Source organism: Gavia stellata, chromosome Z, assembly GCF_030936135.1.
Source record: "Gavia stellata isolate bGavSte3 chromosome Z, bGavSte3.hap2, whole genome shotgun sequence".
In the NCBI taxonomy this organism is placed as follows: Eukaryota; Metazoa; Chordata; class Aves; order Gaviiformes; family Gaviidae; genus Gavia; species Gavia stellata.
Genome location: NC_082637.1, coordinates 10,345,231 through 10,361,864, shown reverse-complemented (window position 1 = coordinate 10,361,864; position 16,634 = coordinate 10,345,231). Strand labels below are relative to the sequence as shown.

The 16,634-nt window shown below is 42.1% G+C and overlaps 1 protein-coding gene across 1 annotated transcript in view; it reads right to left on the bottom strand.

The window, feature by feature from the left end:
- Positions 1 to 16,634, bottom strand: part of UBAP1 (ubiquitin associated protein 1) — a 38,545-nt gene that overhangs the window by 14,210 nt on the left and 7,701 nt on the right. Inside the window, exon 2 of the mRNA XM_059833633.1 lies at positions 4,839 to 4,879. Coding sequence (XP_059689616.1) covers positions 4,839 to 4,872 — 34 coding nt within the window. The 5' untranslated portion in view covers positions 4,873 to 4,879. The remainder of the gene's footprint in view (positions 1 to 4,838; positions 4,880 to 16,634) is intronic.

The window sequence follows — 16,634 nt, the reverse complement described above, 5'->3', positions numbered from 1 at the left end:
CTCCCCTTGCACAGATGCCACCTTTGCCTGAAACAGCCACAGAGGGTTTGAGCACACACTGTGGTATTTACATAGCAACACTCTGTTTTGGTGCAGTAAAAAAACTAAACACACCTAGACTAGATGGGCTGCATTGATAGCTGCCAGTTTAACCTCAGAAGTGAGACTAAGGAATAAAAATCTTCTAGTTTCTACCCAGTATACTGATTTTTTTTTTAAATAACGACCACTGCTATAACCTCATCTTGAATATAACTCTGCTACAAAACCTGCAAGCACACGTTAAGAAACACACCAAGTGTTTTAGGACATTTGACAGTAAAGTCTTGAGGCAAAACACTGATGTACATAGTATTCAATTTATTCCAGCCCAATCAGAACAGTACTAGTCTAGTGAAGTTAAGAAGTGATCCAGAACCCTTTCCTGAACCAAGAACCTTTTCTTTTTGTAAACAGATGAACCTTCTACCTGAACACACTGATGGGTAAGGGTGCAAATTGTTCTAAATGGCAAATTCTAAAGCAATAAGCAAAACCTACATAAAGAAGTGTCCCACAATGCCTTGTACACACGTTCCTTGAACACCTCCAGTGATGGTGACTCCACCACCTCCCTGGGCAGCTTATTCCAGTAAAGAAATTTTTCCTAATGTCCAGCCTGAACCTCCCCTGGCGCAACTTGAGGCCATTTCCTCTTGTCCTGTCGCTACTCATTTGGGAGAAGAGACCAACACCCACCTCTCTACAACGCCCTTTCAGGTAGTTGTAGAGAGCGATGAGGTCTCTCCTCAGCCTCCTCTTCTCCAGGCTGAATAACCCCAGTTCCCTCAGCCGCTCCTCATCAGACTTGTGCTCCAGACCCCTCACCAGCTTCGTCACCCTTCTCTGGACACACTCCAGCACCTCAATGTCCCTCTTGTAGTGAGGGGCCCAAAACTGAACACAGCATTCGAGGTGCGGCCTCACCAGTGCTGAGTACAGGGGCACGATCACCTCCCTACTCCTGCTGCCACACTATTTCTGATACAGGCCAGGATGCCGTTGGCCTTCTTGGCCACCTGGGCACACTGCTGGCTCATCTTCAGCCGGCTGTCGATCAACACCCCCAGGTCCTTTTCCGCGGGGCAGCTTTCCAGCCACTCGTCCCCAAGCCTGTATGTAGCGTTGCATGGGACTGTTGTGACCCAAGTGCAGGACCCGGCACTTGGCCTTGTTGAACCTCATCCAATTGGCCTCAGCCCATCGATCCAATCTGTCCAGATCCCTCTGCAGAGCCTTCCTACCCTCAAGCAGATCAACACTCCCTCCCAACTTGGTGTCGTCTGCAAACTTACTGAGGGAGCACTCAATCCCCTCATCCAGATCATCGATAAAGATATTAAACAAGACAGGCACCAGTACTGAGTCCTGGGGAACACCACTTGTGACCGGCCGCCAGCTGGATTTCGCTCCATTCACCACAACTCTCTGGGCTCGGCCATCCAGCCAGTTTTTTACCCAGGGAAGAGTGCGCCTGTCTAAGCCACGAGTCGCCAGCTTCTCCAGGAGAATACTGTGGGAGACAGTGTCGAAGGCTTTGCTGAAGTCCAGGTAGACAACATCAACAGCCTTTCCCTCATCCACCAGGCAGGTCACCTGGTCATAGAAGGAGATCAGGTTGGTCAAGCAGGACCTGCCTTTCATGAACCCGTGCTGGCTGGGCCTGATCCCTTGGTTGTCCTGCACATGCCCTGTGAACACCCTCAAGATGAACCTCTCCATAATCTTCCCTGGCACCCAGGTCAGGCTGACAGGCCTGTAGCTCCCCGATGCACCTTCCAGCCCTTCTTGTAGATGGTCATCATGGTGGCAAGCCTCCAGTTGTCCGGGACCTCCCCTGTTAACCAGGACTGTTGATAAATGATGGAGAGCGGCTTGGCAAGCTCTTCCGCCAGCTCCCTCAGCACCCTTGGATGGCCCCATAGACTTGTGAGTGTCCTGGTGGTGTAGCAGGTCGTTAACTGCTTCCTCCTGGATCATGGGGAGTTTATTTTGCTCTCCATCCTTGTCTTTCAGCTCAGGGAGATGGATACCCTGAGGATACCTAGTCTGGCTATTAGAGACTGAGGCAAAGAAGGCATTAAGTACCTCAGCCTTTTCCTCATCCTTGGTGACAATGTTCCCCCCCCCACATCCAACAAAGGATGGAGATTCTCCTTGGCTTGCTTTTTGTTGTTAATGTATTTGTAAAAACATTTGTTGTTATCCCTTACGACTGTGGCCAGATTGAGCTCTAGCTGGGCTTTTGCCTTTCTAATGTCCTCTCTGCATGACCTAACGAGATCCTTGTACTCTTCTTCAGTTGCCTGCCCCTTCTTCCAAAGGTGATGAACTCTCCTTTTTTTCCTGAGTCCCAGCAAAAGCTCCCTGTTCAGCCAGGCTGGTCATCTTCCCCGCCAGCTCTTCTTACAGCACATGGGGACTGCCTGCTCCTGTGCCTTTAAGATTTCCTTCTTGAAGAAGGTCCAGCCTTCCTGGACCCCTTTGCCCTTCAAGATCCTCTCCCAAGGGACCATCTCAACCAGTGTCCTGAACAGGCCAAAGTCTGCCCTCTGGAAGTCCATCATAGTGGTTTTGCTATTATTTGAAGCAATTAAAGGGGTTTTTTTAACTGTTATTTAATATGGCTGTTAGCCACTTCATGCTTTTAGCAGTTAAAAACATATTGAGGAAGTTCTGAGAATAGTCCTGGCAAAACTGTACCTGTCAGTCTGATCTCTAACACTGCACACTATATGATATTCCTGGCCGAAGGAACTACTACAAGAGTAAGATTTCTCTCCACTTTAGTGTAATGCGGAGATCACTGGCCAACTCATAGAAGTGTCCTCCAGTTTGGCAGAAAAATGGAAACATTTCAGATAAAACCAGTTACCAGTTATGAATGGGGAACAGTTTTGAAACCAAGTGGAAATTAGTTTTTGTGGTCACGCAAACCACACTTACATCATTTTCAGAAACTGGAGTTAAAAGCTTTCAAGTTGTATAGTGACAGTGAAAATATAACAGCAATATTAACCTACTGCACTTGGTATAACCCACACTTTTTGTGCAACAGATGAGAGCTGCATTTCTAGATGCCACTAATTACTAGAACTTAAGCTTGACCTTCCAATTATTCAAATGACAGGAGAGTGTTTTAAGTCACATGCATAGTTACAGGTGTATGCTAAGAATACCCTTCAAGACAGGAAAAGGGTTCCTTTCTCTCCACCCATACCTTATATTCCCATCTTCATCTCCATCTGAATATGGTCCTGAGCAACCTGCTCTAGGTGGCTCTACTTGAGCAAGGGGTTTGGACGTGATGATCTCTAGCAGTCCCTTCCAACCCCAACCATTCTGTGATTTAGCAACAGTCCTTTAACCTCTAATAAGCAGCTCAACAGTAAGAACATGAGATGCATCAACTATGTTGACCAATTTCATCAGCCTGCCAGAGCCATTGAGCTTTACAGTAAGCCAAAATTCACTTAGTGGGATTAATTCTTAACAACCCTGGAGAAGACTGAAACAACTGGCCTGCTGATTTCTTAAGACATAATAAGCCAAGGAAGTTGCTCCACTACTCCTCAGAAACAGTATTGTGACAGCATCGCTGGTGTCATTAGGAACAGAGGGTACACAAAAGAGTAGACAAGTTAACCAGGCAGCTTACAGCACCATTTGTTTTATTTTCTTATTTTGAAGCCAGACGCATGTTCCACCACACCTCACTGTTTTGAGAAATATTTAAAACAGGTTGAATTCTAGCTCCGAGCAGTGTCTTTGCTACACTGGTTTCAGAAGCAGAAGAGAGAAATAAAAACAGACTCAAAAGACAAGCAGTTCAGAGTGTTCTTAGAGACCATTCACAGATACAAGAGCAACTGCTGAAGAGATGGCAGCTATCTAATAAAGAAATTAATTGTCTTGCAGAAGGGTCACTGGGCCACATCAAAGGAGACCATCTAAAAATTAAGTTTTGATAGGCCATTTTCACTAATCCTTGACCATGTATTTAAGTGAGACATTTCTTATTTTGTACTTCAACTTCTACACTTGCAAGACTGAATAAAAAGCTCAAAGAAAAATGGAATTCCCCAGGACCCTCTTATCTGAAGAATTATCCAGGAAGATCAAGGCTGAGTTTCTAAAAGCAGAAGTTTCTATAGCACGAAAAAGCACGTTAGAAATTTCACATGAATCTCCCAGTACTGCCTTGAATGATTAGTGATTTGAAGAAGCTACATTACATACAACAAATTGAACTTTAATGTTCCACAGAAATATTAATCCTCTACAATTACACCCCATTTTCTAAAAGATAAGCACATATACAGGCAAATAATTTTTATAATACCAATCACTTCCATGACACTACACATCTCAAATGTACAAGAAGATATTTTCTTCTTCACTTGCCTGCTGAACCAGATTAGTCCAATTTAGGAAAAAAAGTCACTGCTGAGCAAAACGCAAAAAAAAGAAGCTACAGATCTAGTGTCCACTTCAGCAAACATCAGATAAGTATCACAACTGCAGTTCAGCTATGACTTTGAAGGGGGAAGAGCGGGAAGGGGAAGGTATGCCATGAAGGAGTAGGGAACAGTCACAGGCTGAATTTCAGTTTAACCAAAGAGGCACAGTATCAGCAAACAACTATGCAAGAAGGAAGCCAAGGCACTTCATTCCTAACAAAAAAACTACTCAGAGGCTAAACAGATTAGTCTCTATGGACTGTCTAGGCTGGGACATTAGTCAGCAGCAACAGTAGGATTCATCCTGTTGAAAAGACAAGGATGCAAAATTTCACTTACCATGGGAGTCGGATCCCAACTTCTTAGAAGCCATTTAGAACCTGAAAAAGATTTTAAAACAGCTTTAACAACTTTATACATGTAGCACAGTAGAAGTCTATGCAGTTCTACAGTCTTATCTCTAGATTATGGGACACGTTGCAGACACTTGCTGTTTATTCTGTTGCCCAGATAGATAAGCAAGCTTATTTTACAGCCTTGAGAATTGACTGAGCAGACAAATAACTTAGCTCAGGATCTGACCATCTAAATGGCAAAATGAAGAAGAAAAAGAAAACAACCAGCCAAGAAGCAGCCAGGTTGATCAGGAAGGCAGAGGGTTCCAGATCACAGCGCTCAGAGACCACTCTGACCACTCTGTCCCAGCCCCATGGAGCACACCCTGCCTCCCTTGGCATTAAGAATAGCCTTTCCTACTGGAAATACCACACTGATCCTCTTCAGTTTAACCCCTGTTGCTCTAAAAAGTGATACTATCATATTGGGTACACAGTCAGTTAGCCAGCGTGGCACTTGTCTAGACACACTGGGTAATGCACAGATAATAGTACATGTATACAATAAATAGTACTGTTAGGACAATATTTTTGGATACCCACAAGAAGACAATGCTGAGTCCTCATCCACTGCCCACAGAATTTTACTAACGACTTTTAAAATTTGGATGCAAATCCTACATGGCCAAGATGTTAAACACAGAAGTGCCTAGCCAGCTTTTAACACAGAGCAGGCCTGTCCTGAGAAAAGACTTGTTTAAGATAGAATTAGCTGTCTAATTAGTTGTCAGTTAAAACCCTGCTCCAGAATGCTTATAGTGTGTTCAATAACATAACTGGTTCCTTTGCTAGATTAGAAGTAGATCACAAGATCTATCTCAAGACACCACAGCATAATTCTTCAAATAACTTAATTTGTAAGTCCTCCTTTGACGTTATGCATGACAAAGAATCAGAGCTGCCCTTTGCTTGTGAGCTGGAGGACTTCAGAGGCTGAAACACCCAACAGCCATTCTTCAGAAACAAAGTTATCCGGTACACCCCCACCAGCAGCAGACAGTACTCAAAGCACAACTTGGAGCAGATCTAACATTCACACTCATCATTCCTCAATCGAGGTTTAACTCTTAGCCTCACTGTTTCCATTGCGGACTCCAACCGCAAATGTTAACTTAAAGGAAGGGTGTCATAAGGTGAGGATTACACAGACAGCTTAGCTATTCCTCCTGGCAGCTGCTGACATGACTTGGGTCAGGAAGAGCCAGCTCCAAGTACTTTAGGAAAGTACCTTTTGCTGCGCAAAGGTCCCTTTCAACTCTATGTTGAAATCAATAGGTGAACCAACCGTACTGGCTAACGGGAATTCAACACACAGCTAAAGCCAAACCTGTATGAAGATGACCTGGGTGCAACCAGACTTTATGAAACACAGTGAGCAGACGCTAGGCTATGGGGAAGTGAGTAATGCTGGGCAACTCCAGGCATACCTTGTACATAAAAGCTATGTGCTTGACGCTTGTCAGGTTCTTCTCAGCACATCTCACCATCTCTCTCAACATTGATATTAGGTCCAAAACTACTCCACTAAGCCAGAGAACTGGTTTTGGCACTAGCTGGCAACTGCTTCTCAGAAGTGAACAAAACATTGAGGCTTCAAAGACATAAGGAGGTGAAACAGTGTGAAGCCTGCCATCTCAGGAAGGCTGTCAAGGGCAAAGCCACAAGACCACCTGGTATGTCAACTACTAGAGCTGAATGGGCTTTACTGGCCCCAGTACTGCAGAGGAGGAGACCACACTGAAGACTACAGCATGTGAAATGGGCTGCACCTTTCAGACCCGGCTCACGCTGTCAGACAAGCTGCTACATTCCTAGTTCCTCTGTATGAGAGTAGCAATTAAGACATCAACTTGATTTGTTATTATTGGAAAAGCCAGGCCACATGTGAAATCATACAGCCTTCACATACCTCACCAGTCCTCTGTATGTCACCGGAGACTGTGATGCATCGCCTGCAAGCACGTACTATGGCTGCCCATCCTCCACCACTATTACAGAAGAGCTGAACTAGGGACAAGGTCTCAAGACACTTCCTTTAATTTCTCCGAGTTCTTCTTTCTTCTACTTACTATCTCAGGCTGAAAAGCAAGTCCTCCTTTTCTATACGATTTTAAAACTTCTGAAGAGAGGAAGTAACCTCCTCACTCTGGCAACACAGCTGACAAGGAAGTTTTTTCAATGCAGCACCAGTTATCTACAGGCAATACAGTTTATGCTGTCTACCTCATTCACCAGAAGCAGCTTACTCCAGACTGTACCGACATAAAGGACATTGAAAAGAGCTCATTTTTAGAATGATAGTTTGTATCCCCTCTCCAGCAAGCCGTTGCAAGGACATACTAAGTTTACCATCTCACACACTGATCTTAGGTAACTGAAAACTAAGTTACCATGACACAATCAATTTGCTCCAGGGGCAGAGTAGCAACGCGTACATCCCACAGAACCAAAGATCTATCAATCTGGAGCTGCATAAAGGCTTGGATGTGTCCTCAGTGTCAAAATACTCCACATAAGCAATAAGTACCTTGCTTTTGTTGGCAATCCTCTAGTAAAATCCTAGTGCAGACCAGGCACCTGCGTTAACTTCAAGGTGCAGTGGGAAAAATGACTCCTCTGCCATATGCAACACCTTCCTTTAACTACAGAACTAGCTAAGGCACATCAGTAGCAAGCTAATTGTTAAATATACCATTTCCAGAGAGACAGTCACACTTTAGACTCAGGTAGCATTTGAGTTTATATCACACTAGCTCTTCCTGATGCACTGTGAGCATGCACTTACTAAGATACCATTACTGCAGAAGGCACTGTCAGCAAACAGAAGAATTGTTAAGCACTGCTCACAGTAACACTAGAGCAGGCTGCCAGCCACATTTTGTCACCTTCTTTCCAAAGAGGGTTTAATTAAAATAGTGTCTTGTGACTAATCAGATTTGATAGGCTATTCAGGGACCACTGTTACAAGCATCTTGCTGTTGCTCTGTCCTGCTGGCTGGAAGAAAAAAAAAAAAGTATTTGCAGTCAGCTAGGTTACTGATGTTGCTACTCTGCTTCTGGGCTTTATCTGAACTGTATTTGCTTAGTCAAAGCCATTACACTGTGCAGTAAAGGTTTCCTTACCTTTGTTACCGCTCTTTTAGAAATGTGAAGGACTTGCTCCCAAAGCCTTACTCCAAACCAGCTAACGGACGACTGCAGCCCTATCACTGTTGCCTTTGATCTCCAGACCAGGATGCTTAAGACCATCTGTGGGAATGGCGCACGGGGGCACAAATTTTGGTCTGATGATTTACTGCACATTTTAAATTGACAAAGAACATCATCTGTATTGCTCATAAACTTTTTCAACACCTTTCCTGAGCTAAGGAAACAAGTTAGTTGCATAGTACTACAAAGTTTTCTTAGAGCCACCTACAAGCTCTCCTCTACAAATGTCGACCTCCTTAGCCCCGTTCCCTCATTCTTGGTAACCCTTTCAAGAGAAGATTAGGGCTACAAGTGCTTCAAAGTTATAAGCAATTTTATCGTAAGCAGCCACTGAAGCAACCTAATGTGAGCTCTTCCCTTCCCGTCTGTATGTTCATTTTTCACTTAGCAACAGGGCAACATTCTTAAAACCATCCGGAGAGGAACACAGTGTAACAGAGACCAGGCTAAGGGCAGAGGACCTCAGAGTCATGATAGAAGGGAATGGGGGGGACAAGGAAACAACCACAACAAGAAGAAAACACCAAGATGCAGACACAGGGAAGTGACAAGACAAAACTGATGGCAGAAACAACTGGCACAGAGATAGATGACAAGCTGGAAAGGCTTGAAGGGACAGCACAGAGATGACCAAGACAGTCCACGGGGCACGTCACCACTTAAACCTCAATGACTACTTAGCTGCGCTGCCAGACAACAAGGAGAACGCAGAGAAGCGTGACTCTGTGCAGTCAAGCAACACCAAATGGACAGTCTCATCAACAGATGAGACAAAACAATTACTACCCAGAGTGACTCATGCAGAGGTGCTGGGAAGTTGGGGTGTTTCTTAGTGATTATTTCCATGTTCCTTCTATTGGTGTTTTGCCTGAAGTTTATATCTATGTTCCTTTTCTTCTGAAAGCGCTCTGACTGGTCAAGTTGGAAGCACCCTACCACTAATAGAACCTGGAACAGCTTTCTCAATGATAACTCAAGCCAATTTAACTATTTGTCAAGAAGAACTGGTCTTTTGTTGCTGTATTCCTCATTTTGGGGTGCAAGTATGTCTAGATTCCAGACCACATGAATTCTCTGAAGTAACTCCCACCTAAGATTCAGATAAATGAGAAAACTAATTATTATGGGTCAGAGGAAACCAAAATGCCTCAAGTTATCAACCATAATCAACTCAGCACATCGATAATTTTTAGAAAAGAGAGACCTGATCTTGCAACTTCTATTTTCCCTGCTAATACACATTGTGTAGTCTAAGTACACAGAACTGAGGATGCACCCACTCACTCCGAAAACTACAAAAAGACAAACTTCAAAAAAGAAAATATCTTTTTTTCTCCCTATATTACATTCATGAACTACTACTGATTTTACACTGAGAGACAGTGAAATGCAGTTTGATTCAAGTGATTGATTTCTAATGCGTCACAGGTATTCCAGATTTAGACAGTGGTTTAAGTTGTCACTATAGTTACTTGTTTCAGTGCAAGTGAAAGGCTATAACCAACATCAGGATTCTGTATATAGCTTCATACAACAAAAATAGAAGTAGACAGCGCCTGTTGCTAAGTTAAAACAAAACTTAAGATTCTCATATCAAAGCTTCCCACCTATGTGTATGTTCAATCATTGCTACACAACTGAGATCTCTTACGTAGACTGACGGTAAAAAGCTGATCACAGAAGTTCACTACAGTACAAAACAGATTCAGTTTTCATTTACTGCAGTCTCCAAATAGATTACATCACCCCAAAATCTGCAGCAAATGCTTCTGCTTTGTACCTCTAACAGTTCTGCAAACAATGAGCTCAGTCAGCTGCATGGAGGTACTCCCCTTTCATTAAGCACAATCATGTTGAGCCACTGATAACAGCTCTTTGGATAAAGTCACTGTAAAACTAGATTTGACATGTTGCAACTACATGCCCTGCAGAAAAAAACCCCAACCAACCAAAAAAAGGAAAAGGATCACTTTCACTAGCCTTAACAGAAAAAAAGTTTTTAGTATATCTACAGTAATTCCTTTTAAGTGCTAGTGCAATCCAGGAGATAAGTTATCTTAAGGTTCTTGGTCTATTTTAAGATCAAGAACAAACTAGACTCTCCTTAAAGCAAATACAGGTATGGAGTTTCCATTCAATTTTCAACGGCCACTTGTTAAAACAAATCTAATTATGTGTCTTCATCTCATGGGATATAAGTAGAAGTGGTCACCCTACATTTAAGGAAATGCAGAATAGGGATTACACTGACAACAGGGGGTGGAGGGAGGAAGAGAATGAGATTATCTCTGCTGCATACACACCTCATGAATCAACAATCCAAGCAACTGTGATGAGAGATCTAAATTTTGAAGGACAGCCTATAACATCAAACTGACTTACTTTGTTACTTTCAGTGCTCTGGAAATTGTGCTCCACTGAGGAGCAGAGGAACAGGAACCAATAAACTGTAACTTCTAAAAACATTTCCAGAATACATGAGCAGGAAGGACAGGGAGAAAAGAGCCCCTGAAGAGTAGGTCTGTGTGCAGATCACATTACTGGATTACAAGACAACACTCTTCAGTGATGGCAATAACATCCATTATGAGGCTTAACATGCAGATGTTGGATAGCATCTTCCTAGCAGCGACAAACATTAGGAGAAATTGATTCTTCAGTTGTGCCGTTGCTTAATGTGACATAGTGGGCAATTAGACCTCCTGCTTCAGCATACATCAATCAACGGGAAATTAAAGCGGAAGACAGCTAGCTCTTCCACATGCTCTCAGAGAAGCACAGCATCTCTTGCTCTGTTGTTCCGTATGGATTCACTGCATTAATATTAGACACCTGTAGTTACGCAGCTATCCTCATGTCATGTCCCCACTTTGTTCATTAAAAGACACTGCACTTGTTAAAAGCACATACAATTTGGGCTGGTTAAGGATTTAAGGCTCTTAACTGATAACGGACAGCTCTCTTCCTCCTTTAAGATCCTGCGTATTTGGGACATCAGGTAATTCGCCATACGTTTCACCCAGATGTAACGGAAAGCCCTACAATGGCTGAGGAAATGCAGTAGACTAATGCACCAGTTTTTCAATCACTGAATCGCTTTACCAGCCATACAAGTTTCCAATGAAGTTGAAGCTTACATGCCACACAAGCCTCTAGAAACACAAGTTTCACGGGCAAGAGCATAAGAAAACTGAAAATTATTTATAGACAGCCCTGTGGTCAAGGCGGATCAGTACAAGCTTTTCTTTTGGCCAGAGACTGATGTGCCAAACAAGAGCATAGAAGATGCACCTATTCTAAATTCACATTTAACTGTTGCAGCAAATGAGTGATCTTTTTAAAATGGACTCTTTCCAAAAAAGAGTGTCCTGTCACAAGAGAAAACCATCTGCAACTAACATCTAAGGCTGGCCTGACTTCTAAACTCAGCAAACAAGCGGATAGCCCAGGTTCTGTCAACTTCGAGAGCAGATGTGGATTTTAGAGTGTAAGAACTAAGTTATTTAAGGATCATCTAAACAGAAAAGCAGAGGGGAAAAAATTGTATGGGTTTACATCTTTTTTTGCTTCTCGAGATCAGCTTCACTAATCTAGAAGTTACAACATCACCAAGAAAAGGGTGGTAAACTAGAAATAGGACCATCTTCCCCTCCTTGAGATACAACAGAAGCAAGACAGACATTTGCATTATAAACCATAGAAGAAAATATAAATATGCTGTGCAACTCCTACATTCCAGGAAAAAAGTGAGAAATGATGATCCAGCACCCGTACCACCAGTGAGGGCTACAATAATGTCACAATGCAGTAACGAAACAAGTCCCAATTTTGATGAGCAGAACAACTGCTTTTAACTACTACTTTCCTGTATCTAAAATTTGGATAGCAAATACCTACCACTTCCGAGAGCTTAAAATAGTCAGACGGAAAGCATCTAGTAACTATTAACAAATTTAGCTACTTCAGCTTAATTAACACAAGACTTCATACTACTACAAATGGGTCAGACCTTTATCAGTAATCTTAGCACTAGCCAGAGCCTGATGTGTGCATTAACTTTCTAGTTAATCCTAGCACTTTAGAAGAAAGCTAATATTTCAGTACAACCCTTCTCAAATGAAAGAGACTACTAGCTAGAGAACGTTGCTAGCTTCAACAACAAAATAGCCCACTTATTCTGTTCTTTTCGTAAAGATGTATGAAAAAACAGGGGAACATCCTGCACATCTAAAATATATGCCTGGAACCTAGAGCAACATAAGCTAATTAAAATGCTGCTCTACTCGTTGCAGTGATGCTTCAGTATGTAACAAGCTGACTCTCAAGTACTTGAATATTATTAATACTTCAGACTTGTCCCAGTTACGAATGAGGAGAGCTAGACAAACGTTCCCAAGATGCTGCAACGTAACAGAGTAAAACAGCTTTTGCCATTAATCAGAACATCCCCTTTTTAATCCAAAAATAACAGAATCTGTGCAGTTTCAAACTTTTTCTTCTTACGCTCTTTGATCAAGAAAGGTGTACAGGTAGCTGATCTTATATTATCTAGGAACAAGTTCAACTCTGTTGGCAATACCAGGACCTACTCCCAATATTGACACAGTTATTTTATTGCAGAAAGCAATTTGTATTCTTTTGATAAATATTAATTAACCAGAATTTGATGCATTTAAACACACTACAGCAATTAAATTACTCTACTTAAAAAAATCCATTCCAAAGCAAGCTATACAACTGTCACCTTTTCCCTGTTAAAGCTCAGAAGAGAAACGGTACTATTTATCAACAGTTATGGTTTTGGTTAGAAATTTGGTGAAATATGAATACTTATGGAATTACTGTAACAAAGCAGACAAAAAACATCTAGCAAGAAATCAAATTGGACAAAAGTTTTAAAATGGAAAAATAAAATCTGACAGCAGGTCAAAAATCACTTGCCATTTCATGTATTTGAACTTGGCCAAAATACGCGTGTACTGCACTGTAGAAGAATAGTGGGAACCAGTGTTAGACTACTATAAGTTCACCAATTTTTCTTCTTACACTAGGGTCACATGCACCACCCACTCTCACTACACATTTAATATTTTCCCAGCAAAACTCAGTGTAGTACTGACAGAAAATACAGCCTGTTAAATTAACTATTCCACCTACAGACAACTCTGCCTGCCCTGCAGCAAGCAAGCTAAAACCTTGAACTCTGCATGGGAGCCACTGCTTTGAATCCTGATTGTACCCTCAGTCCAAGCAGTTTAAATACAAATAAGGCCACCAACAGCCTTCCCTCACTCCCTACAGGATCTTTCCCATAATGTGGTTAAAATTGCTGAACTTCTTCAGCCATCCAACATCCCTGTTTTCCACTAACATACCTCATTTCTCTCAGCTAAAAGAGACACATTCTGAGAATGCAAGTTTGCTGCAAATTTACTTCATTTAGAAGCCACCAATCGTGGAATGGTTTGGGTTGGACAGGATCTTCAAAGATTATCTTCAAAGATTATCTAGTTCAACCCCTCTGCCCCAGGCAGGGACATCTTTCACTAGACCAGGTTGCTCAAAGCCCCATCCAACCTGGCTTTGAACACTTCCAATGATGGGGCATCCACAATTTCTCTGGGCAACCCCAGTGTCTCACCACCTCACTGTAAAAAACCTTCTTCCTTATGTTCAATCTTGATCTACTCTCTTTCAGTTTCATCTCTCAGTGTTGCCTGTTTTCCAGGAAACACCCCTATTCACCATAAGTATATCTGGTGAAAGAGTAACACTTTCAGATAGAGGAAAACAGAAGTTCTAAAAACTTCCTACTACTGAAGAACCTGAGAGCTGATCACAGCATACCTGGAAAAGTGTGCTCACCAAAATGCTCTTCTGCAAAGTGACAACATAAAACTCACATCCCCTCAAGCCTTCCTGATTTTCAAAACTTACCTTATAAGCTTGGTTTGCTTTTGTCTTGACAGCGCTAATGTGATGAATGTGAATTCCGTCTTAGGTGCTACAGATGTGGCATTCTTCACACACTTACTTCACTTTTTTGGTTTTTATGCATGTTCTTCCACCTATCAACGTGTCACTGGGACAGCTTTCAATGCTAGCGCGTTTTGTCCTTAAGTCATGTGTCACACCTACTAAGCCAACAGGTATCTGTTTTCATCCAACCCTTCTTATCAAGACTGAGACAAGAAAATAAGCATACACAGAGATACACATCTGAAGAGATCCCAGGTTTTGCTGCACTGAAGGATAAAACTAACAGACAAGGGAAAAAAAAACCTCATCACTGTTCCAGGTGAACACTCACTTCAGCTATTTTCATACGTTCTCTGAGCTGAGGTCGCAGCAGGGACACACTCCTTCTCAGACTAACTCAACAGAACAAAGGAATCAAACTGAAATGCAGAAAAGTGAATCAAGCAAATAAAAATAGGATCCCATTGCAGTAATGCCTAAATAAGAACCAATCTTATTCAATCTACAGATATAGTATCAGTTAAGCCTGCTTTCATGTTTTTCCACCCAGCCCAAACAGGACTGACTGAATGCCTGCATTAAAAAGATGACATAGATGGGAAATACTATCAGTAGTCAACACAGAATTAAATTCCACTACCAGAAGTCGTATTTTAAATGAGCAAGTTCTGCATGTTTTAATTAAATGTAGAACTGGTGCATAACAGAGCATAAAGAGCAGGAAAGAGCTTTAAAGTGAATACTTACACCGTCATTATTTCTTGAAAAGGCTTGTTAACTTTAGAGAAGACCAGAGCTGGTAGCAAAGATTGAGTTCTACTCTTTAAAAACATGCAGGAACAGAAGTATCATTACTGGCTGTCAAAAAAAATACTCTGACATATCAAAACAGCAGCAGGCACCTGAACAGGCTCGGCAAACTAGTGGTACCCACACTGAGCACACTTTTGGAATTGAATTCATTGGGAACGCAGGAAGTTAAGTTGTCTTCAGCAAGCTTATCTAATGTAGAAAAGTAGACATTTATCTTTGAGCAGAGAAGTCAAACTCAGCTATAGTGGATATATTATAAAAACAGAATACGAAAAGTAACTGAGTTCCTTGCTGTGTTGTATATTAGGAAACTTCAGTGGCCTATACCACCTGAAGGCAGCACACTCCAGTCCTGAACAGAAACATCTTGCAACCTCTTGATTTTGGAGTTCTCAAACAGCAAAGGCCCCTTAGGCCTGCTTTAGGACTGCTTAAATGGAAATATGGTTCAGCCCAGAGTTTAACAACAGATTGAAAAATTCAGGAATGGAAACCACAAGCAACAGGGAGAAAACAAAGAGAGAGTCAGTACATCTGTTAAACAAGGTTCATTCTATGTGTGCAACTGCCACAGCTGAGGTTACAAGCAGTGAAGATATACAAACATGCAGACAATCCTCACCCTCTGAGAAGGAAAGCAGAGCAACTACTCAATCCCCAAGATGTAACGTTCAAGGATGCTCCAGTTGCTACACTCACCTTTACATACTGCTTCAGAAAGCCCTTCCTTATCACGGGTGTCATTCCTCTCTCCCTGCTACGCAGCAGTCACCAGCTACATTCAGACAAGATACTCAACAGATACCTAAGTGTCATAAAATAACCTCTACACCCACCTACCTTAATTCCAGTTGTTCCCATGTAAAATGAGTTTCAAGATTTACATTTCATCACTTAAAAAACCCTGAAAAGGTCTGCTTTCTCTTTGTGTAAGACAATAATTCAGTGTGCCCTCCCAGCAACTGCAGTCCGACGCTTGTAGTTAATGTTTGGAGTAGATGAGTTTAAGGACTAGTGTAGACTGGAAGCCTGCACTTCACTACAAACACAGAATAATCTTTCTATCACGGATGTACAAAGCAAAATCCAGAAGCTCGCAAGGTACTGGGAATGACAAACACACGCACAATTACAAGCCTCCCAATGATAAGAGCGTATGAAAACTCAACTAGAGTTTCATGCTCAAGTGGAATTGAAAAGAAACCATAGCCACAAAAAGACACTGCTTTCAGATGAAATCTAGAAGGCTACAGGATATTTATGCGGCCAGGAACTGAACATCCTTACACACACACACACTTTTTGTTCGTTACCTTTCCCCCGAGTGAAAAGTAGTTTTGCGAGAATTCCCTTATACCCTCAGCATCACCTCATTCTTGCATGAGACTTCAAAATAGCTGTCAAGGCACTTAACCAGCAGTAAAACTATCCCACTTTTGCAGGTGTGAGGAACAGGGCACAAAGCTGAAACAGTTTGCCCACAGACACCCAGCTTAGCCAGCAACAAAGCCAGACCAGAACCTGTATTTCCTGAATCCCAAATCCACAGCTACCCCAGGAATCTCACTGCATTCTCTCAAGTTTAGACCAATATCTTTGTCCCCCAAACTTCCCTATCAAATCACTCCTATTCAGCTTTTCAACTTACTATAAAAGCCTTAAGGATGTTCTTCTGGATTGATAATACAAAATCGGATTTTGTCCAAACTTGATTTCTAAGTTACTACTTCAAACTCAT